The sequence below is a fragment of the Prunus avium genome, chromosome 2 (assembly GCF_965620075.1).
Source record: "Prunus avium chromosome 2, drPruAviu1.hap1.1, whole genome shotgun sequence".
Lineage (NCBI taxonomy): Eukaryota > Viridiplantae > Streptophyta > Magnoliopsida > Rosales > Rosaceae > Prunus > Prunus avium.
This window is the reverse complement of record NC_142285.1, coordinates 35,935,828-35,959,899: the sequence shown is the minus strand read 5'-3', so window position 1 is coordinate 35,959,899 and position 24,072 is coordinate 35,935,828. Positions and strand designations below refer to the sequence as shown.

The 24,072-nt window shown below is 38.3% G+C and overlaps 1 protein-coding gene across 9 annotated transcripts; it reads left to right on the top strand.

Moving 5' to 3' along the window:
* Positions 1-9,715: 9,715 nt before the first annotated feature.
* Positions 9,716-24,072, top strand: LOC110757653 (transducin family protein / WD-40 repeat family protein). 9 transcript variants are annotated; one of them, XR_002526829.2, is made up of 18 exons: positions 9,716-10,204; positions 10,628-13,312; positions 13,615-14,074; positions 15,274-15,502; positions 15,965-16,129; positions 16,365-16,637; positions 16,759-17,004; positions 17,714-18,106; positions 18,209-19,609; positions 19,778-19,834; positions 20,418-20,846; positions 21,496-21,719; positions 22,251-22,384; positions 22,482-22,751; positions 22,848-23,026; positions 23,173-23,378; positions 23,456-23,477; positions 23,574-24,072. XR_002526829.2 is itself a non-coding variant. In XM_021959339.2 (16 exons), exons 1-16 carry the CDS (start codon positions 9,820-9,822, stop codon positions 23,275-23,277), a joined length of 7,635 nt encoding a protein of 2,544 aa, XP_021815031.1. In that variant the 5' UTR covers positions 9,716-9,819; the 3' UTR covers positions 23,278-24,072. The 9 variants fall into 9 exon arrangements, 4 of the variants coding, with proteins under 4 accessions (XP_021815031.1, XP_021815032.1, XP_021815034.1 ...); XR_002526828.2 differs by having other exon boundaries at positions 23,444-23,477; XR_002526826.2 differs by having other exon boundaries at positions 23,456-24,072.

The window sequence follows — 24,072 nt, the reverse complement described above, 5'->3', positions numbered from 1 at the left end:
TCCGACAGGCGGCCTCCTTCAACTTTAATAACCAACTCAAGGTTACTTTATCAAAAAAATTGAATAAAACATTTCGACCCAAAAAACGTTGAATAAGACAAAGTTTCTTTTAAATAAAAAAAAAGACAAAGATTAAATATGAACTCCAACAAAAAGAGAAAACGCAATTCGAACTGGAGTTGGGATAGGACTAGATATTTTGGGAGGTTTCAATGTCGATTTCTAGGATTCCAATGTCTGTTTATTCTAGGGGTTCATTGTTGAGCGGAACATAAAAGATTTACATTCCCTCTGTCTGGACTTACTCAACACTCTCTCTCAAGAACCGAAGTCTCGCCGTCAGGTCGAAGTTTCACTCTTCGAGGCCTCACAATACCTCAACTACAACCTAGCCCTCTTCAGCATCGTCGCCCAGGCCGTGTACGATGAAAAGATCTGACAGGCGGCCTCCTTCAACTTAATAAACCAACTCAGGGTTACTTTATCAAAAAATCGAATAAGACACTTCGACCCAAAAAAACATTGAATAAGTCAATGTTTCTTTTAAATAAATAAAAAAGACAAAGATGAAATATGAACTCCAACAAAAAGAAAAAAAGAAATTCGAACTGGAGTTGGAATTAGACTATATATTTTGGGAGGTTCCAATGTCAATTTCTAGGGTTCTCAATACCTTAACTACACCCTAGCCCTCTTCAGCATCGTCGCCCATCCCGTGTACAATGAAAAGATCCGACAGGCAGCCTCCTTCAACTTCATTAACAAACTCAAGATTACTTTATCCAAAAATTGAATAAAACATTTCGACCCAAAAAACAATGAATAAGACAAAGTTTCTTTTAAATAAACAAAAATGACAAAGATTAAATATGAACTTCAACAAAAAGAGAAAAAGCAATTCGAACTGGAGTTGGGATAGGACTAGATATTTTGGGAGGTTTCAATGTCGACTTCTAGAGTTCCAATGTCTGTTTCTTTCGGGGGTTCATTGTTGGTTTCTTCTAAATGTTAAACTTCAAACAACTCAGAGTGGAACATAAAATATTTACATTCCCTCTGTCTGGACTTACTCGGCACTCTCTCTCAAGAACCGGAGCCTCGCCGTCAGGCTAAAGCTTCACTTTCCGAGGCCTCTCAATACCCCAACTACACCCTAGCCCTCTTTTGCATCGTCACCCAGCCCATTTACGATGAAAAGATCCGACAGACGTCCTCCATCAACTTCATTAACCAACTCAAGGTTACTTTATCTAAAAATTGAATAACACATTTCGACCCAAAAAAATATTGAATAAGACAAAGTTTCTTTTAAATTTTTTTTAAAAAAGGACAAAGATTAAATATGAACTCCAACAAAAAGAGAAAATGAAATTCGAACTGGAGTTGTTATAGGACTAAATATTTTTGGAGGTTTCAATGTCGATTTCTAGTGTTCCAGTGTCTGTTTCTTCTTGAATTCATTGTTGGTTTCTTCCAAATGTTCAACTTCAAACAAACCAGAGTGGAACGTAAAATATTTACATTCCCTCTATCTCAACTTACTCGGCACTCTCTCTCAAGAACCGGAGTCTCGCCGTCAGGCCGAAGCTTCACTCTTCGAGGCATCTCAATACCCTAACTACAACCTAGCCCTCTTCAGCATCGTCGCCCAGCCCGTGTACGATGAAAAGATCCGACAAGCAGCCTCCTTCAACTTAATAAACCAACTCAAGGTCACTTTATCTAAAAATCGAATAAGACATTTCGACCCAAAAAACCTTCAATAAAACAAAGTTTCTTTTAAATAGAAAAAAAGACAAAGATTAAATATGAACTACAACAAAAAGAGAAAAAGCAATTCGCACTGGTGTTCGCATAAAACTAGATAATTTGGGAGGTTTCAATGTCGATTTCTAGGGTTCCAGTATCTGTTTCTTCTGGGGGTTCGTTGTTGGTTTCTTCCAAAGGCTCAATATCAAACAACCCATAGTGGAACGTAAAAGATTTACATTCCAACTGTCTGGACTTACTCAACACTTTCTCTCAAGAACCGGACTCTCAACGTCAAGCCGAAGCTTCACTCTCCGAGGCCTCTCAATACCCCAACTACACCCTAGCCCTTTTCAGCATCTTTGCCCTGCCTGTGTTCGAAGAAAAGATTAGACAGGCGTCCTCCTTCAACTCCATAAACCAACTAAAGGTTACTTCATCTAAAAATTGAATAAGGCATTTCGACCGAAAAGACATTTAATAAGACAGTTTATTTTAAATATTTAAAAATAAAAAAAAACAAAGATTAAATAAGAACTCCAACAAAAAGAGAAAAACAATTCGAGCTGGAGTTGGGACATGATTAGATATTTTGGGAGGTTTTAATGTCGATTTCTATGGTTCCAGTGTTTATTTCTTCTGGGGGTTCATTGTTTGTTTCTTCTAAAGGTTCGACTTCAAACAACCCGAAGTGGAACGTAAAAGATTTACATTCCCTCTGCCTGGACTTACTCAGCTCTCTCTCTCAAGAACCAGAGTCCCGCCGTCAGGCCGAAGCTTCACTTTCGAAGGCCTCTCAATACCGCAACTACATCCTTGCCTTCTTCAGCATCGTCTCCCAGCCCGTGTACGATGAAAAGATCTTATAGGCATCCTCCTTCAACTTCATAAACCAACTAAAGGTTACTTCATCTTAAAATTGAATAAGGCATTTCGACCGAAAAGACAACTAATAAGACAAAGTATATTTTAAATTTTAAAAAAAGACAAAGATTAAAGAAGAACTCCAACAAAAAGAAAAAAAACAATTTGAGCAGGAGTTGATATATGATTAGATATTTTGGGAGGTTTCAATGTCGATTTCTATGGTTCCAGTGCATGTTTCTTCTGGGGGTTCATTGTTGGTTTCTTCCAAATGTTCGACTTCAAATAACCCGAAGTGGAACGTAAATAATTTACATTCCCTCTGTCTGGACTTACTCACTCTCTATCTCAAGAACCGGAGTCTCGACGTTAGGCCGAAGCTTCACTCCCCGAGACCTCTCAACACCCTAACTACAGCCTTGCCTTCTTCAGTATAGTCGCCCGGCCCGTGTACGATGAAAAGATCCGATAGGCGTCCTCCTTCAACTTCATAAATCAACTCAAGGTTACTTCATCTAAAAATTGAATAAGGCATTTCGATTGAAAAGACATTTAATAAGACAAAGTTTATTTTAAATTTTTTTTTAAAAAGACAGATTAAATAAGAACTTCAACAAAAAGAGAAAAAACAATTCGAGCAGAAGTTGGGAAATGATAAGATATTTTGGAAGGTTTTAATGTCGATTTCTTTGGTTCCAGTGCCTGTTTCTTCTGGGGGTTCATTGTTGGTTTCTTCCAAATGTTCGACTTCAAACAACCTGAAGTGGAATGTAAATTATTTACATTCTCTCTGTCTGGACTTACTCGCTCTCCCTCTCTCTCAAGAACCGGAGTCTCGACGTTAGGGCAAAGCATCACTCTCCGAGGCCTCTCAATATCCCAACTACACCCTTGCCTTCTTCAGCATAGTCGCCCAGCCCGTGTACGATGAAAAGATCCGATAGGCGTCCTCCTTCAACTTCATAAACCAACTCAAGGTTACTTCATCTAAAAATTGAATAAGGCATTTCGATCGAAAAGACATTTAATAAGACGAAGTTTATTTTAAATTTTAAAAAAAAGACAGATTAAATAAGAACTCCAACAAAAAGAGAAAAAACAATTCGAGCAGAAGTTGGGAAATGATAAGATATTTTGGAAGGTTACAATGTCGATTTCTTTGGTTCCAGTGCCTGTTTCTTCTGGGGGTTTATTGTTGGTTTCTTCCAAATGTTCGACTTCAAACAACCTGAAGTGGAACGTAAATTATTTACATTCCCTCTGTCTGGACTTACTCGCTCTCCCTCTCTCTCAAGAACCGAAGTCTCGACGTTAGGGCGAAGCTTCACTCTCCGAGGCCTCTCAATACCCCAACTACACCCTTGCCTTCTTCAGCATAGTCGCCCAGCCCGTGTACGATGAAAAGATCCGATAGGCGTCCTCCTTCAACTTCATAAACCAACTCAAGGTTACTTCATCCAAAAATTGAATAAGGCATTTCAACCAAAAAGACATTTAATAAGACAAAGTTTATTTTAAATATAAAAAAAGACAAAGATTAAATATGAACTCCAACAAAAAGAGAAAAAACAATTCGAGCAGGAGTTGGGATATGATGAGATATTTTGGGAGGTTTCAATGTCTATTTCTATAGTTCCAGTGCTTGTTTCTTCTAAGGGTTCATTGTTGGTTTCTTCCAATGGTTCGACTTTAAACAACCCGAAATGGGACGTAAATGATTTACATTCTCTCTGTCTGAACTTACTCGGCTCTCTCTCTCAAGAACCGGAGTCTCGACATCATTTCGAAGCTTCACTCTCCGAGGCCTCTTAATACCCCAACTACACATTTGCCTTCTTCAACATCGTCGCTTAGCCCGTGTACAATGAAAAGATCCGATAGGTGTCCTCCTTCAACTTCAGAAACCAGATCAAGGTTACATCATCTAAAAATTGAATAAGGCATTTCGACCGAAAAGACATTTAACAAGACAAAGTTTATTTTAAATATTAAAAAAAAAGACAAAGATTAAATAAGAACAACAACAAAAAGAGAAAAAACAATTCGAGCATGAGTTGGGATATGATTAGATATTTTCGGTGGTTTCAATGTCGATTTCTATAGTTCCAGCGTTTGTTTCTTCTAGCGGTTCATTGTTGGTTTCTTCGAAAGGTTCAATTTCAAACAACATGAAATGGAATGTAAATGATTTACATTCCCTCTCTCTGGACTTACTCGGCTCTCTCTCTCAAGAACCGGAGTCTCAACATCATGCCGAAGATTCACTCTCCGAGACCTCTCAATACCCCAACTATACCCTTGCCTTCTTCAGCATCGTCGCCCAGCCCACGTACGATGAAAAGATCCGATAGGTGTCCTCCTTCAACTTCATAAACCAACTCAAGGTTACATCATCTAAAAATTGAATAAAGCATTTCGACCGAAAAGACATTTAACAAGACAAAGTTTATTTTAAATATAAAAAAAAGACAGAGATTAAATAAGAACTACAACAAAAAGAGAAAAAACAATTCAAGCATCAGTTGGGATATGATTCGATATTTTGGGAGGTTTCAATGTCGATTTCTATAATTCCAGCGTTTGTTTCTTCTGGGGGTTCATTGTTTGTTTTTTCCAAAAGTTCGATTTCAAACAACCCGAAATGTAACATAAATGATTTACATTCTCTCTGTCTGGACTTACTCGGCTCTCTCTCTCTCTCAAGAACCGAAGTCTCGACATCATGCCGAAACTTCACTCTTCGAGGCTTCTCAATACCCCAACTACACCCTTGCCTTCTTCAGTATCGTCGCCCAGCCCGTGTTCGCTGAAAAGATCCGATAGGTGTCCTCCTTCAACTTCATTAACCAACTCAGTGTTACATTATCTAAAAATTGAATTAGGCATTTCGACCAAAAAGACATTTAATAAGACAAAGTTTATTTTAAATATATTAAAAAAAAGACAGATTAAATAAGAACTTCAATAAAAAGAGACAAAACAATTCGAGCAGGGGTTGAGATATGATTAGATATTTTGAGAGGTTTCAATATCGATTTCTATGGTTCCAGTGTCGGTTTCTTCTGGTGTCATTGTTGGTTTCTTCCAAATGTTTGACTTCAAACAACCCGAAGTGGAACTTAAATGTTTTACATTCCCTCTGTCTGAACTTACTCGGCTCTCTCTCTCTCAAGAGCTGGAGTCTCGACGTTATGCCGAAGCTTCACTCTCCGAGGCCTCTCAAAGTTTATTTTAAATATAAAAAAAGACAAAGATTAAATAAGAACTCCAACAAAAAGAGAGAAAACAATTCGAGCAGAAGTTTGGATATTATTAGATATTTTGGGAGGTTTCAATGTCGATTTCTATGGTTCCAGTGTCTGTTTCTTCTGGGAGTTCATTGTTGGTTTCTTCCAAAAGTTCGACTTCAAACAACTCTGGGTGAAATGTAAAAGACTTACATTCCCTCTGTTTGGAATTACACGACTCTCTCTCAAGAACCAGAGTCTCAACGTCATACCGAAGCTTCACTCTCCGAGGCCTCTCAATACCCCAACTACACCGTTGCCTTCTTTAGCATTGTCGCCCAGCCCGTGTACGATGAAAAGATTCAATAAGCGTCCTCCTTCAACTTCATAAACCAACTCAAGGTTACTTCATCTAAAAATTGAATAAGGCATTTACACCGAAAAGACATTTAATAAGACAAAGTTTATTTTGAATTTTAAAAAAAAACGACAAAGATTAAATATGAACTCCAACAAAAATAGAAAAAACAATTCGAGCTGGAGTTGGGATATGACTAAATATTTTGGGAGGTTTCAATGTCGATTTCTAGGGTTCCAGTGTCTGTTTCTACAAGGGGTTCATTGTTGTGTTTCTTCCGAGGATTCATTGTTGGTTTCTTTCAAAGATTCAAATTCAAACAACCCAGAGTGAAACGTAAAAGATTTACATTCCTCCTGTCTGAACTTACTCAGCACTCTTTCTCAAGAACTGGAGTCTCAACGTCTGGCCGAAGCTTCACTGTTTGATGCAACATCATATCCAAACAACTATGGAGCGTGAAACGTATGTTGTGACTGTAGGTGGGGGATAATCATATAGAGCTTGAAATTGTGACATACGGATAGTGGAGTGAAATGTTGTGTTGTACCACCATTCCAACCCTGATGACCAACTGACCCACGGATGGGGTTTGTCATCGACAAGACATCATAAAAAATATTTGAGAGTCCGGTTAACCACCTCGGTTTGGCAGTCAATTTGTGGATGATAAGCCGAGCTCCGAAATAACTTGGTGCCTCGCATTTTAAATAAGGTCTCCCAAAATTGACTCAAAAAAATAGGATATTGATCATTAGTGATATTTTATGGCAGACCATGGAATTTGAATATATGTTTGAAAAAAGGCGTCGCCACCTTCATAGCTGTATATGGATGGACTAGAGTACAAAATGAGCATATTTTGTGAGTCAATCAACAACAACTAGTATGACGTTTTTATCTTGGGAGTGAGGCAACCCTTCAATAAAATCCTGACTAATATCAACCCAAGCACCAGTAGGGATGGGAAGAGGTTGGAGTAATCCTGGAGGGTGGATTGCCTCATATTTCTGGTGCTGGCAGATATTGCAGTGGGCGATAAATTTTTTGATGTCCTTATGCATCCCAAGCCACATGAAATTGTGCTACAGCCTTTTATATGTCCTTAAATAACTAGAATACCTTGCTACATGTGAGGCGTGGAATTCCTCCAAAAGTTTAGGGCACCACTTTAATTGTGCTGGAACAAAAGCCTCCCCATATACAGAAGCAAGCCGCTATTAAATGAGAATTTTTTTGGTGCTGTGGATAGATCAATTTGGAGTTGTTGGATGATTTTAGAGGCGACGACATCGGTGAGGCAAGCTGATTGAATATCATGGGCAGCGTCCAGTATTGGTTGAGAAGAATGGTAATGGCCAATAGTTCGTGGCAACAAGAGAGAGCATCGATGGCTGAGTTCTGGATGCCGGGATGGTATTGCACCACATAATTGTTACCTATGAGCTTTTGCAACCAGCGTTGCTATGTAAGAGTAGTGATGTGTTGATATAAGAAGTGCCGAATAGGTTGATGGTCTGTGAGGATGCGGAATTGATTGTCAATCAAGTAAGGTCTTCATTTTTGTACGGCAAAGACGATGGCCAACATTTCTTTATCATAAACATAAATAGCAAGATTGGGTCATGACAGAGGCTTGGAGAGGAAAGTTATGAGGTGAATATCTTCGGACAATACTGCACCAATTCTCTGTTGGGAAGCATCACACTCAATTGTGAAGGGTTTGGAAAAGTCAGGAAGTGTTAAGACTGGTGTAGAGAGCATAGCAGCTTTGAGCTTGGTAGGCAAATGCGGCATCAGATGTAGGAGTTCATGAAAATCCATCATGTTTGAGCATTTGTGTGAGAGGTTGGGCTATTATGCCATACCCTTTGACAAACTTTCGGTAGTAGTCGATAAGCCCCAAGAACCCTCTAAGCCCTTTTAGTGTTGTGGGTTTGGGCCATTCTTTAATGCACTGTATCTTGTCTTGGTCCACCTTCACACCTTGGGCAGAAATGACATGGCCCAAGTACTCAATTTGTGGCTGAGCAAATTCACATTTGGAATGTTTGATGTGGAGGTTGTCGCCTCTTAAAATTTCGAAGAGCAGCTACAAGTGGTTAAGATGGTCTACCAAAGAGGTGCTAGAGAACAAAATGTCATCAAAAAAGATAAGAACGAATTTGCGTAAATAAGAATGACATAAATCATTCATGAGGCTTTGAAATGTAGAGGGGCATTACGAGAAATTAGTAATGGTTGTTATGGGTTCGAAAGGCCGTCTTGTGGACATCGACATCGTGCATTCGGATTTGGTGGTATTCGAATTAGATGTCTAATTTGGAAAAGATGGTGGCTCCATGAAGTTCGTCAAAGAGTTCATCAACTATCAAAATTGTAAAGCGATCCTTTATGGTGGCTGCATTTAAGGCCCTGTAATCCACACACAAGCGCCATCCGCCATCTTTTTTCTTAACAAGTAAGACCGGTGAAGAGAATGGTGATGTAGTCAGCCGGACAATACCCGTTGCTAGCATTTCTTTCACAATGTTTTCAATTTTTGATTTTTGGAAATGAGGGTACCGATATGGACGTACATTGATCGGGGTGGTGCCTGGCAGAAGTGGAATTTTCAAAGGATTATTCTCAGGTATCCTAGTGAAACAAAGAAATCAATAAGAATATAATATTTAAGGTAACCAATAATATCAAAGATCAGAAACTGCACAGTGACAAATTATAATGATATGATATTCACTGAACAGTATTCATCCTTGACATTTTGACCAATTAGATCTTAATCATAATAGTAAGGTGGGTTTGACGATCTGATAGTGTTCGGTAACAAGGTGGGTTTGGTGGTCTAATAGTGTTCCACTCTTAAATGAGTTTGGTGTTATTTGATACAGTGTATCAGGGTGTACCAGGGGTATTTTTGGTAGTTAAATAGGATGTACTTAGTTAATTTTATATTTTAATTTAAACATTATGGTATACTTAGATCATATAATTTTAGAATTCGTTTAATAGCACCCTATCTTTAAGAAGTGTATGAAAAAGCACATCGTGACACCAAAGTTAAAAAGTGGGTCAAACTCTCCCCCTCCTAAAATCCGGGTTTGATTTACGTAGAAAACAATCTTGAAGAGGGAAAAAAATAAAATTTGGACGGAGATGGACACCCCCGGTAATTTAATTTTGGGAGTTTCACTAAAATACCCAAAATGGGGGCTGAAATTATAAAAATACCCAACACCCAAAACACTTTATAAACATACCCAAAACTCATCATTACACACACTCAAAACCCATTTATAAACATACCCAAAACCCATCATTACACACATACCCAAAACCCATTTTGGGTATGTTTCTATGTTTAAATAGTACTTGGGTATTTTTATAAATACATGTCTAGGATTGGGTATTTTTATAAATATCTATTTAATTTTTCGGTTGGAGGATGCAATTTTCTTTGTGTCGTTTGATGCAGACGACGTCGTTATCTTCGCGCAACAAATACACGCACGCACACATTTTACTCTGTGCTCTGCTCTGGTCCTTTAACCTCTGCGTTCTTCCTTCTTCCTTCTTCTTCTGTTATTCACTCACTTTGTCCTCTGAAACCCAAAAAACCCAATGCCAGACGTAGACATACCGTCAGCCGTGGACCCCACTCACCACCTTCCTCTCCAATTCCTTCCATCCGACCCAACTCCTCCCGCCCCGATCCGATCCGATCCACCCGGATGCACCCTCGACTGGCTGCCGGACTTTCTAGACCTCTCATGGGTCGCCTACGGAGCCTCCTCACTCCTAGTGATCTCCCACTTCCCCTCCCCACTCTCCGATGACGAAACTGTAATAGGACCCATTGTCCGTCAAATCTTCGAGCTCTCCGGCGACCCCTCGTCTGCAGTCGAAGCCGTCTCGTGGTCCCCGTCCACGCCCTCGATCGGTGAGCTAGCTGCCGCGGCTGAGAATTGCGTTTGGGTGTTCTCGCATGATTCGGCCAGGTCCAAAGGTGCGTGAGGGTTGGAGGTTGTTTTAGTTTGGTTACTGAGAAATGGGGTGAAATGTTAAAGGTTTTGAATTGACAGCAGGACTTGAGTGAATATCTAGTAACAGCAGGTGTGTAACTGTTTGCAGCAAAAGGTTCCATGTTTCCTGATTGGTAGCTAAAATTGAGATAGAAAATGAGGTGAAATGTTGAGATTCTGAATTGGCAGCTGGAATTTGCATGTATAGTAAGGAGGATAAATGTTATAATTTTCAGTTTGGTTTATAAGAAAACAAATGAGGAAAAAAAAGTGACCTTTTGATTACAACTAGTTGGCATTATTATGGTTTTCTGCATTCCTTAAGTAATTTATATGCTGTGCATCTGGATTCTGTTCTTAATTTGGTTTGTATGTCTTAAATTTCAAATCTTTTTACTCATATTCAGGTTCTTTTTGTTGGAGCCAGAATGCAGTACTTGTACAATCTACAAAGGTCGAGGCAATGAGATGGACGGGCTCAGGCGATGGAATTATTGCCGGTGGAATTGATGTGGTTTTGTGGAAAAGAAATGGCAGGTCTTGGGAAATTGCTTGGAAGTTTAAAGCAGACATGCCACAAAGTATGGTCTCTGCAACTTGGTCTGTTGAAGGACCTTTTGCAACTGCAGCTTATCAGACTGAAGGATTGTTGACCAATAAGGCTAGCAAATGTGTGCTAGTATGCCAAAGTGTTGGAAAATCTGGTTTTTTGAAATCCGAGCTACATCATCCTCATCCTATCTCAATGATTCAGTGGAGGCCATTAACAGGAAGTTTAAATAGAGATGCAAAACATCCACCGAGGCAAGTGTTACTCACGTGTAGCACAGATGGAACTGCAAGGTTATGGTGCGAGGTTGATGATGGAAGGGGAAGAAAAGTTGGTAAGGACATTAATGACCACAAAACAATGAGGTGTTCATTTTTTGTAGCCGCTGTAATTGAGATAAATCAGGCACTGAATGGGATTCTTGGCACTGATATATATCTTATGTGGGCCACAGAAATTGGGGGTGTGCACAAAAATAGTGAGGGAGCTAAACAAATTTTCTTTGGAAAAGGTTATGAGCAAGATCAACCCGGTAACTGTGAGTGGTTAATTGGGTCTGGCCCTGGAATGTTGGTCAATTTCTGGGCTATACACTGTCTTGATGATGTCTCCCCAATAAGATTTCCGCGGGTCAGCTTATGGAAGACACAAAAACTACAAGGGCTAAAAGGGGGACTTTCTGATTGTAAAGATGGAATACCTCTTAATAAAGTTGTTATCTCAAGGAACTGCTTGTCTAGTCCACCAACATTATGTTCGTTTGTTCAGTTATTACCTTGTAATTCCTTGGTTTGGTCACAATTATATACACAAACTTCAAATAATGCCGAGGATATATCCCTTAATAAATCTGGTACGGAGAACATCTTATCATGTTCAGCTGGTGGACTCTTGAATTTGGATGGTCATGCTGGAAGAATCTTACAAGTAGCTGTGCATCCTTATAGCTGCGAAGTTGAATTGGCTGTCTCTCTAGATTCTTGTGGACTACTTCTATTTTGGTTTTTTTCTACCATTTCCAACTGCATTTTGGGCCGTCCAACACTAATTCCAACATGGGAGCTTTGTGGGAAACTTGTAACACAAGGCTCATGTTCCAAATATACAAGCTTGAGGTGGGCACCGTCAATAGTAAATGAAGCAGTTGTTCTTCTTATGGGACATGCTGGAGGCGTTGATTGCTTTGTTGTAAAATTCCATCATAATGAGGAAGAAAGTATAGAATGTCACTACTTATGCACAATACCTTTTACAGGTCATGGTCCGTATGAGAATGGTCCCACTAGTATCTTTTCAATTCCTTTGCCTTCGACTTGTCATAAAACCCTAAAATCTAATAAATTTATGCTTTTGGGTGTATGGATGAATGGGTTTCAGGCTCTTTCTTGGGAAATCACCTTGCATTCTTTTGATTTATCAAGAAGCTACTGTGAGTGTAAATTTGATGCTGGAAGTGCTCCTGAATGCAGTATGTGGGGATTTGAAACTACTTTTGCCAATGAAAGATATTGTCTTAATATAAAACCTTGCTCGTCAAAGATACCAGATCCTCACGCGCATGATGATGTTTCAAGTTTTGCTGTGGTCTGTCCGGGTAAATTGATCTGTATAGAAAAAAGTTTGGCTTCTACTATTGATCGCTGCTGTCCTCCATATATACTGGCTACAGGCTGCTCTGATGGTAGCTTGAAATTGTGGAGGAGTAACATGGATAAGCCATCAACGCCTCAAATTCCATGGGAACTTGTGGGTATGTTAGTGGCACATCAAGGACCCATTAGCTCTATATGCTTATCAGATTGTGGTCGTAAGATAGCAACCATCTGCAAGGAGCTTCCTTCAAATACTGTTAGCACTCTTCGTATATGGGACCCTGTACTCCTTGCAGATGCAGGGACTTTTATGTTAGAAGATACATTATCCTTTGGTCAAGATCTTGTTGCTTTAAATTGGCTATACTGTGGAAATGGTCAGTTACTGCTTGGAGCCTGCACACAGAATCAGTTGCAAGTATATTCTCAGCAGCGTTGTGGTGGTCAGACTTTATTAAACTCTGGAAAATTATTGAAAAAGGACATCTGGGTTTGCATTGCGTCTACTCGTACTTTCCCTCCCATTTATGACTTCTTTTGGGGCCCCAGAGCAACTGCTGTATTTGTTCACAATAGTTACTTTCGTGTAAATAGTCAGTGGCTGTTCCCTATAAATAAGAAACATCTTGCTAATGCCAATCCAAATTGCCCGGATTATTTGGGTAGAATGGAAGAAGATATTGATTCTATGGTGTTCATTGATTGTGGACTTGATCAATTCAAGAAAATATTACTTGGTGACAGTAGAAGAGATTGCAAGTCTGGTATACCATTGGAGATTGACTTGAAAAAGGATTATCTGTCCAGCAGCTTGTTTTTAGCAAGGGCTCAACTGAAGTGTGGTTCGGCTACCAAGCTAGGTTTATGGAACATGCATGAAGTGATCGACAAGTTAAATGGATCTCTGCCAGTTTATCACCCAGAGGCCCTCTTTATGAATATCTATTCAGGTATTATTTCAGTAGTTTACTTATTTTGGCGAAATTGCTTATCATGTTAGAAACCAAGAACTAGAATATCTTTTTTGAATTCAGATGTTCAACTGAGTTATGTAATACTGGTTAGAATCCTCCATCCACTGCCCCCTCTCTCTCTCCTCCCTCCCCACTTCTCTGGTTGTCTGTTTTCTCTCTGTTAGCAGTTTCCAAATGTTGCCTGTTTGGACTTTTTAGATCTCTATTTTTTCTTTTGAAGTAAGTGTGTTTCTAATATTTAATTATGTTAATAAACATGGAATCTGTAATGTGTCTAGGAAATTGGAAGCGCGCTTACATTGCTCTCAGGCATCTTAATGAATTTCTCTCGTCTAATTCTTCTCCTGAGAGGAAGTATAGCCCTGCAAAGTATAGCATTTGTGTTCCACAAATTCCTTTGTCAAGTTTTTTTGATGCACGTATCTCAGTATATTCAAATGACAGAGGATTTCAATGGAGTGGTGATGTTTCTGTAGTTACTTCATCTTCTCAGTTTCAAAGAAACTTGGACCAATTTACATACAGTTTGGACTCATATGCTTCCAGTAATCAGTTGAATTCATCCTCAACAAAAACTGAACTTAGTGACTTTGTTGAGCCTTTTGAGAAGTTATACAAGTCAGCGGCTATAAGTGACATGGAGAAGATTCAAATTCTTTCTATTATAGATCTTCTTATTGAAATGACTAATTCACACTCTGGTTCTGCATATGAAAGTCTTGATGAATCTGGACGGAGGTAACTCTGACTTTTTTTGACTACATCCTTTCTGTATTTTCTATGTGAATCATTTTTTCAAATATAACTAAAGGTACATTCACAGTGGACAAGCTGTCCACTGAAAACAAAACTGTGAACAAACACTGATTTCTAGCTAAAGTACAGTATAATTACATTACATCAAAACAAGCAAAACTGGATTTTAAGTAACAACAGCCTTCCAATTCGCATACCTAGACAAAATGGTATGTCCCAAAACCCTAAAGAAACCGAAACGGATAACTATCCCACAATACCTCTGCACCCTCCCCCCTATACTTTTTAGAGACCCATATATTTTGTTCCATACACACCATACAAAACTCAGCCAATACAAACAATTCGATAAAGCTTCTGCCTTCCTTCCCCACCAAATGCCCTATGCTTCTCAAAAAGCAGTGAATGCATGTTACTGGAATTACGGATACTTTCCGGAGTGTTTGTGAGATTTTGTGGTTCTTATAGATCTGCTGAAAGATTTTACGTACTGGGTTCATGTTGTTTTATGTTCTGGTCTTTTTCCTTAGAATGAAATGTTTAGTGAATTAAACTTTTGATTAGATAACATGTTGACTACTGAAGACTATGCATTCCCAGTCCTGTTTTGCTAGAAAGGGTGGAATGGAACTAAGATAAAAAGGTAGACCCAGTTGTTTTATTCTGCTCCTGTCCTGTGTAGGATGCACACTGGAAAAGTTTAATGAAGATATCCAAATGTAGGATGCAGTTTGTAAAGAATTCCAAGGATTTGTTAACCTTGATTAGCTTGAGGTTTACATGACTCTCATGTTTATTTTTATTTTCATTATAGAAATAGTCTTGCATCATTGTTTGCCCTTAAAAAAACTGTAATTCAAACCTTTATATTCTTGGGGTGGTTACATGCAACAAATCTGACATTTGGGGATATTGTAGTCCCTTAACAGGTTTTGGTAAAATTTGAAACATCTCTTTATTTAAGTTGGGTAAAATTATCCAACTATAAACATTTGAGCTGTGGTGAACTATTTTATCTAATGGTGTTGCATATAACTATACTATTTGCCCATAATTTTCTTTAAAGTGTTTAATTTACTGTACTTTTGATATCATTATTCTTGAGAATGATTCTAACATTGTTTTAACTTCTTTTTTTCTCCATTTCTGTTATTTTATTCTTACGTATTCATTCTTTGTAGGTTTTGGGTTGCATTGAGGTTTCAGCAACTACATTCTTTCAGAAAGCATGGTAGATTGGCATCTGTGGAGGAGTTGGTTGTTGACTCCAAGTTGATTGGATGGGCCTACCACTCTGATTGCCAGGAAAACTTATTTGGGTCTTTCCTACCTAATGATCCATCTTGGCAAGAAATGCGGAATCTGGGTATTGGATTTTGGTTTACAAATACAGCACAATTGCGTTCAAGGGTAATACTTTAATCTATTATTCTTAATATTTCTTAATGCACTAAACTAGGAAAATAGCACTCCTTTTACGTCACCAGAAAAGCTGGTTCTTTCTTTCCAATTTCCCAAACTGTTATCTGGCCAAAAAAAAAAAACAGAAAAAAAGAAAAGAAAAAAAGCATAGTAACCTGTCTGTGGTGTCCATTCATTTTCGTAGGATACATATGCATGGTGTTGACCAGTGTACCAAGGGAAAAGAAATTGATTTCCCATAAGCAATGAGCTATAAGTTTCAATAGGCAGTTATTTTGTTTAATCTTTATTATTGTGCAGTATTTTTGGTTATCTACTTATCATTATGTTTAAGATCTCTTATGACTTTATGCAGCCTCATTATTTGTCCTAGAAATATAAAGATTAAAATTCTCTTCATGATGTTATGCAGCTTTGACTGACTCGAAGGGTTTTTTTTCCTCACTGTAGATGGAGAAACTGGCAAGATTGCAGTATCTAAAAAGGAAAGATCCTAAAGATTGTGCATTGCTATACATAGCACTAAATAGAATTCAAGTTTTGTCTGGCCTTTTCAAAATTAGCAAGGATGAGAAGGATAAGCCCCTTGTTGGATTTCTTTCACGTAATTTTCAGGTACTTATAAAGTTAGTCTGGTAATATATGTATACATTTATTTACAAGAATATGGAGAAGAAAACTTTAGAAATATTTCTTCTTGAGGTCCTCCTCCTTGTGACTTTTCTTGTCTTCATTTCTTGGTGCGAGTCTGATCTCTCTCTCTCTCTCTCTCTCTCTCTCTCCCCCAGATGTCAAGCTAATCATTTGATGGTAGGTTGTCTTAACATGCATCCACATTTTATTCTTACAGGAGGAGAAAAATAAGGCAGCTGCTTTGAAGAATGCATATGTCTTAATGGGGAGACATCAACTGGAATTAGCTGTTGCTTTCTTTCTGCTTGGAGGTGATACTTCTTCTGCTGTCAATATTTGTGCAAAGAACCTTGGTGATGAACAGCTTGCGTTAGTGATTTGTCGGCTTGTTGAGGGACGTGGTGGACCACTAGAGAGACACTTAATTACAAAGTTTATGCTACCATTTGCAATTGAGAAGGACGATTATTGGTTAGCAAGCCTTTTGGAGGTGCCTTGATTTTAAATAGTTTAACATAAGACTTTTTATTAAGAAGACACTACCATGGTATGTGTCGTATCCATGGTTTTTCAGATGTCATACCTTACAAATGACTCTCCTTGATTTGCAGTGGGAGCTGGGGAATTACTCTCAATCTTTTATACGCATGCTTGGTTTCCAAATAAATTCGGCAACTGAGAAGCATGCACTTTCGTCCAATGGTGTTGCTTTCTCAGACCCAAACGTTGGTCTGTATTGTCTAATGCTAGCAACCAATAATTGCATGAGGAATGCTGTTGGGGAGCAAAATATTGCAATCCTTGGCAGGTGGGCAATATTGATGACAGCTACCGCGTTAAACAGATGTGGGCTTCCTGTAAGTTTACATTTTGATTCATGCTGTTATTATGTGGGATGATATATGCTGGATGCGAATGTAGTGTTTTAGGTGAGTTTGCCATTTATAAAAGATTCAATGACATTCTAAAATGTTGGCCTATATTATTATCTCATATTAACCTATTCGTGAACTCCATAATTTATAATGCATGACCTTTCCCTATCAAATTAATGCCTGACTTTGACTATATAGTTTCAGTGCCCAGTTTATACATTGAGATGCTATAAACTGTACTATTCAAACTGGTTTCTTGTTTTTGTACTGGAATATTTTGATCTTGTGATCTATAGTGAGTGCAATAGGTGCCATACGATGTGTCCCATATGGTACTTGAGGATCTTTATGATGAAATTATCCAAATCCGGAGAAGCCTCCCACCAACTTCACATAATGCTCTTTGGCGAGAATGGCTTTCCATACCAGTTTACATATACTGAAGGGGTGTGGGTGCTGGGAATCCTTATAGAGCCTCCTAAAGGCATGCCAATTGGTTGTGCATTTTGCAGCTTTTGTTAGCTTTTATCTTTATACTACCCCTACTCTCCTAAGGTTCATACTGCACTGTGTTTTCTTAAAGCTTGTGAGGTGTAATTGGATTTTCATGAATAGGTGACTGATAGGACAATTCTCATGTTTTGTATATGTGAATGAAAGCCCTGGATTTATTGTTTCTTGTTACTGTTAGCTTGAAGCTTTGGAGTATCTTTCATCTCTGCCAACCATTCCTGGGGATACATATGAAAGGGGTATGTCAGATCTTGGGCATTCTGAAAATCTACATGCAATTCTAAATCCTTCTCCAAGAAATTCTTTCAATTGGTTATCAAGTTATGTGGCTGTCAATCTGGAGTTTCAAGCCAAATTAGATTTGACACTTCAATACTTATCAAAGTTGGTAGGAGAGCATCCAAGCTGGGTAGATATTGCTTTTGGATCTTCTGAAGCTAGTACATGTGTAAAGGAATATGAAAATCATGAATATGTAAAAGCTCTTGAATCTTTCCAACAGAAGTTATACACGGCAGTTCATCTGTTGGAGCAGAAGTTTTCAGTGGTTCCCTTCCATCTTATTAGCCTGGTACATTTTTAGACTGCCGTGATCACACCTGAGTAGTTTGTCTGGCATGAAATGATACATTTTTAGACTCTCTGATCATATTTTTCCCCTTCCATTCTACAGATTTTAATATCGCTGCAAGATCGTGGGCTATGGTTCGTTGGATTTGATATATTACATGGATATGCTTCTCAACATCAAGAGCTAGATAAAAGCCAAACAGTTGACAGATTCTTATCATATGCTCTTATGCATAAGCCACTTTTGAAGGCTACCAGAGAAACTTCCCTTTTGTTTTCACGCGTTATTGCTGCCTGCGGTATAACTTGCTCTATACTGAAGTCACATTATATTGAAAACAATGTGCCTAGCGATAGTAGATCTATGAGGTCAGATTCATTGGGGTATTACTTTCAAGGTCTTACACTGTTATTGTGGAGTTTAAGGGCTGCTTTGAGAATTGCCTTGTTCTCCTCAACTGAAGATCTCACCATGAAACCCCTTGCAATCATTGATTTGATTGAGTATTATGTACAGCTTGCATATGCTTGGCATTGTAAAAACTCAAAAGTTCTCTTTCTATTGGTGCAACCCCTTATGATCACATTTACTAATGGGCATACACCTTATGAAGTTGATATGATGACTCTCAAGAAACTCCTTCCCCAGATTCGAGAGGTTGTGGCTCAAAATGTTTCTACTGATAATGTAGGTCTTCAGGTTTCTCAAGATAGAAATATAACACATTCAATTCCAGAAGATGAAAGATGGCAAATCATAGGTGCTTGTTTATGGCAACACATATCCAGACTCATGAAACATAAGTTGAATATGTTGCCCTATAAACTTGATGATGGTTGTTTTTCTGGTATACCCGATAGAAAACATTTTTCACGGCTACCTAGCTCTGCAAATTTACAGTCTGATAGCAACGGTGTAAATGAACTGGTAGAACTGGTGTCCTTGAGCTTGCTTAACTTACTGAAGCCCACACTTGCACATGTTTCTTCTTATTATGTAAAACAGCTAGCATCACTTCTACAGCATAAATTGGATTATGGGTTGCATGTAAGGACCCTTGTTTGGTTAGAAGAATCTAACCAGTCTCAAACCAGAGCCCTCAATCAGCATCTAAATCAGGATATTATCAAATTGGACATGATAGATGAAAGACATGAATCTGACATGTTATGGGTTACCTGTGCTGATCCTAAAATGATATCTGAAAGTTTTGCCGAGGAAAAAATAAACTGGTCTCACTCTCTTGATCGTAAACCCTCTAAAGGATGGAGTAACATATGTAGAGGCATTACAACTGTAGATGAAACTGAGGAAATTCCCAATCATGAAGTGTCACTTAACAGTAGTTCTGCCAGTACTGAAGCTGGATCTCCTGCTAAAAGTATATTTCGGGGTGGCCATTCTTTCCTTGGTGCCTGGCAGAAAGACACAACCCTTACAAAGGAGGTTGTGCCTTTTCTAAACCCAAAAGAGATATATAAGAGAAACGGGGAGCTTTTGGAGGTAAGCTTTTATTCATTTCTTTCCTCTATAACTTCTGGCAATACAAAATATCAAATTGATCATTGCATTGGAAAGCTTTGGTATTGAATTAGAGTTCTAAATCTCAAAAGAGAACATTTTTTGAGCTTTTGATAATACTTAACAGTAATTATTTTTTATCTGGATCAGGCATTGTGTCTCAACTCCATTGATCAGAGACAAGCTGCACTTGCAAGCAACCGAAAGGTAAGGCCCTGAACTTGAGCTCCATCTGGTGAGAATCCTTCAAGTGTTTTCAGATGACTTACCATCTTTTTTGTCGTATGCTCAAAGTGCTTGATTGTATTAGCTTGTGCTGTGCATGAGATATGTACCCTCCTATATTTAGGTCACTAGAAAGCGTTAAAGAAAAGGGGAAAAAAATTTACTTGGATACATGCAATATAACCAACTGGTAGGTTCAGAGTGATGTTAAATCATTGCATGCATACTTCTTACTACCGAAAAATGTGTCCTACGTATAATAAATTGTTTAGTTTTGATCTTAAACTGAAGTTGAAAGTTCAGCTTAGGAAAAAAAAAAATGAAATTCAAGTATGCATTAGCTGTGTGAAAATCACTAAAATTGAACATAAACTTTTTATTTTATGCTAGCTCTTACGATCAGCTTGCTAATTTCTCTATTGTAAAATCAACTCTTCCAGAAATGCACATCATGTGTATGGTTTCAACTGATTTTTCAATGGTATTGTCATTGTTTGTATAGTTTGCATCCAGTATGGGAGCACATGCAGAGACAGTAATTAATGTCAACGTCTTTCTGATTCAGGGAATATTATTTTTTAATTGGAAAGATGATATGCCTTTTGGAGATCATTCAGACTATATCTGGTCAGAAGCCGATTGGCCACTGAATGGATGGGCTGGTTCTGAATCAACCCCCGCTCCTACGTGTGTTTCTCCTGGTGTTGGTCTTGGAAGCAAGAAAGGAGCACACCTTGGACTGGGTGGAGCAACTGTTGGTGTGGGCTCTTTGGCAAGGCCGGGAAGAGATTTGACGGGTGGTGGAGCATTTGGGATTCCAGGTTATGCTGGTATGGGTGCGTCTGGTTTAGGTTGGGAAACTCAAGAGGACTTTGAGGAGCTTGTTGATCCACCAGCTACTGTAGAGAATGCAAATACAAGGGCTTTTTCCAGTCACCCGTCTAGACCTTTCTTCTTAGTTGGTTCTAGCAATACACACATTTACTTATGGCAGGTATGAAACTTTGACAATCTTTTAGATTTTATTTGTATAAATTTCAAGAACTTGTAGATACTATTTGCAATCCTTTATCTGATATCTGTATTGGGTTTCCTTAACTTGTTTTGTATAATATTTTTATAGATCTCAATAGAGCACGATAGAGTCTTTATGATATTTTGAATTGTATTATCATATAGTATTTTGCTTGATTAGGCTTTTGGCTGAATCAAAAAAAAATTGTTTGGTCACAGTTAACAAGTAGTCTCTAATAATTTGTTGCTAGAGTGCATTCATGTATTAATTTTGTTTCGAAGGCATTCATAATCACCTTGGAAAACATTTTACACCCCTTGTACTTGTGATTCATCTCTCAACAGATTGACCACCTTGTTTGGGATACAAGAACTAAGCATGGTTTTATGGCAACCTATAATTTCATGGAAGACTTATATGTTATTTTGCACTGAGCTCCAATCTATCCTGTGCTTCTTTGTTAATTATTCATTCCTAAAAATTACAATGCAATATGAAGAATTCAATGAAACTGTCTTCAAATACAATCATAATAAGTACTGTAAAGTGCACTTTTGTGAATGTTTTGCTGTCTTCTTATTGTTACCTTTGAGGACATATAACTAAAAATAAATCTTTTTAAATGCAGTTTGGAAAGGACAAAACTACTGCAACTTATGGAGTGCTGCCTGCTGCAAATGTCCCTCCACCTTATGCTCTTGCATCTATATCAGCTTTGCAGTTTGACCACTGTGGACATAGATTTGCTACTGCTGCCTTGGATGGAACTGTATGCACATGGCAGCTGGAGGTGGGAGGAAGGAGTAACATTGGTCCTAGAGAGTCATCTCTATGCTTTAACAGCCATGCATCGTATGTGTAATATGATTTTTAAAATTCTCGACACAATTTTAATTATTAAGTTCTTAAATATGTTTGGGAATAAAGTGGTATTATCAGGAATTAGTTTGAGCATTGCTTCAATATGTGGCTATAGATAAATCCTCCAAGATGCAATGACTGTAATTTTTGCTCCAAGCTTTTTCCTTTATGGGATGGCTACTTCCCTCTTTATGATAAAATGAAATTACTCATAAACCTGAAATTATTGGAATACCCTAGTCCTGTAGTTCCTAACTTCCTATTGTTTAACTTCAACAGTTAGCTGTCAATGTAAACTTTAGCTGCTTAGGTGGATTGTGATCCATAACAAATAACCATTGTCTATTGACTTTGATTAATTGGGTAACCTTTTGCATCATGTTTGGTTAATTAATGTGCATCATTTGGCTGTCTAGAATTGTTTGACTGGATGTGTGTGATTATGTTGTGGAATTGTGGTTGTTAACGCTCAATTTCAATCAGGAAATTTCTTATTGTTTCCAACTATAATTTCATTTGCAGCGATGTTGCGTATGTTACTTCAAGTGGATCAATCATTGCTGTTGCTGGATATAGCTCCAGTAATGTTAATGTGGTTATATGGGATACTTTGGCTCCACCTACCACCTCACGGGCTTCTATCCTTTGTCATGAAGGTCTCTCTCTCTCTCTCTCTCTCTCTCTCTGTAGATTGCTTTTTCAGCCATAGTTATTAACTTTTTTTGTTCTATGCCTTGTCCTTTTTGTGTGAAGGTGGTGCACGCTCTCTTTCTGTGTTTGATAATGACATAGGAAGTGGCTCTATCTCCCCCCTGATTGTGACTGGCGGAAAAGGTGGTGATGTTGGACTTCATGATTTCCGGTACATTGCTACTGGAAGAAGTAAAAGGCATAGACATTTAGATAAAGGTGAACAAGTCATGAAGACATCATCGAATATTGATATGCATCCTGGGAATGGTACCAAGCTTGGGGAACAAAATCAAAATGGAATGCTTTGGTATATACCGAAGGCTCACTCAGGTATAACCTGACAAATTTTCATGCAAGATTAACTCTGTATTATCATTTCCTTGTCCAATTATGATTTAACTTTTTGATGAATGAATCCGAATGAAGGGAGTGTCACCAAGATATCTATAATCCCAAATACCAGTTTGTTCTTAACGGGAAGCAAAGATGGAGATGTTAAGCTTTGGGACGCCAAGAGAGCTAAGTTGGTATATCACTGGCCGAAATTGCATGAAAGGCACACATTTTTGCAACCAAGCACTCGAGGCTTTGGTGGTGTAGTCCAGGTAAGCCCTTTGTTCATGCAATAATGTTATGACTTAAAAGTCTTATATCTGTAGATAGACATGGTAAATGATTTCCGTTATGTCATAGACAAAATAAGTGTCATTTGGGCACCTGTACTAAGGTGACACCACATTCTATGTCACAGGCTGCTGTCACGGATATAAAAGTTGTCTCACATGGTTTTCTCTCATGTGGTGGAGACGGAACTGTAAAGCTGGTTCAACTGAAAGACCACCAACATCAGACATGATGAAATTGATTATAAGTTACATATGAACCCTTGGAAAATCATTCATGCATAGTATGACTGCGGAAAGCACTGAATATTGCTAAACTGCCCAACTGTTCAAGGTTGGTGAGAATGAGAGATACTCCCACATTGCTTGATTGTTGCTTGACACTAACATATACTATAGTCAACTCTGCAGACATTTTGGATACCTACCACAGGTACAAAGCGACTTCTGAGGCTCAACGCTTCCAAACTTTGTACGTATTTTGATTAGTGACAACGGAGTATAAACAATACACTGTCTCTGCTTGAAGGTGTCTGCTAGGACCATACAATAGAAAAGAAATCTGAGAGAAAGCGTTTTGGTATGTTTACTACAATTCTTATCGAGCAACATTGTTTGGAAGGCTGGCATGATTGAGCCTTTTCGATCAAGACCGTTTGGTTTGTTTTCAATCTCGTTCTTCTGCTCTCCTGGATCTCGTGTGAAGCTAAAGCACAGGGAAGAGTTTCAAGTTTCCTGTACAATTTTTTTTTTGTTCTTTTACTTAAATTTTCATGTGTATATAATTCTGGAAGAGTCGAGTTACCCCTTTGTACTTGTAGCATGCTGGATTCTCTGAAATTGTAAAGCTATTGTATATTAGGGTTGATGTAGGGAATTTTTAGAAACATAATGAGATTTGGTTTTCCTCTATCAGCAATAAATAGTAGGGTGCGCACTTTCTTCCATCTGAAGCACCTGGTTTATGTGTTTAAGCCATGGGCTGATAGATGGAATTGTTGTCGCATCCAGCTTTTTAATCTCTCCTA

What these genes read in the sequence shown, in the direction of transcription:
- LOC110757653 (XM_021959339.2), top strand. Translation starts at nt 9,820, where the DNA reads ATGCCAGACGTAGACATACCGTCAGCCGTGGACCCCACTCACCACCTT. An exon ending in TAAACAGATGTGGGCTTCCT is followed by an intron (nt 17,005 to 17,713) that starts GTAAGTTTACAT and finishes TGTTACTGTTAG; the next exon opens with CTTGAAGCTTTGGAGTATCT. An exon ending in CACTTGCAAGCAACCGAAAG is followed by an intron (nt 19,835 to 20,417) that starts GTAAGGCCCTGA and finishes TTTCTGATTCAG; the next exon opens with GGAATATTATTTTTTAATTG.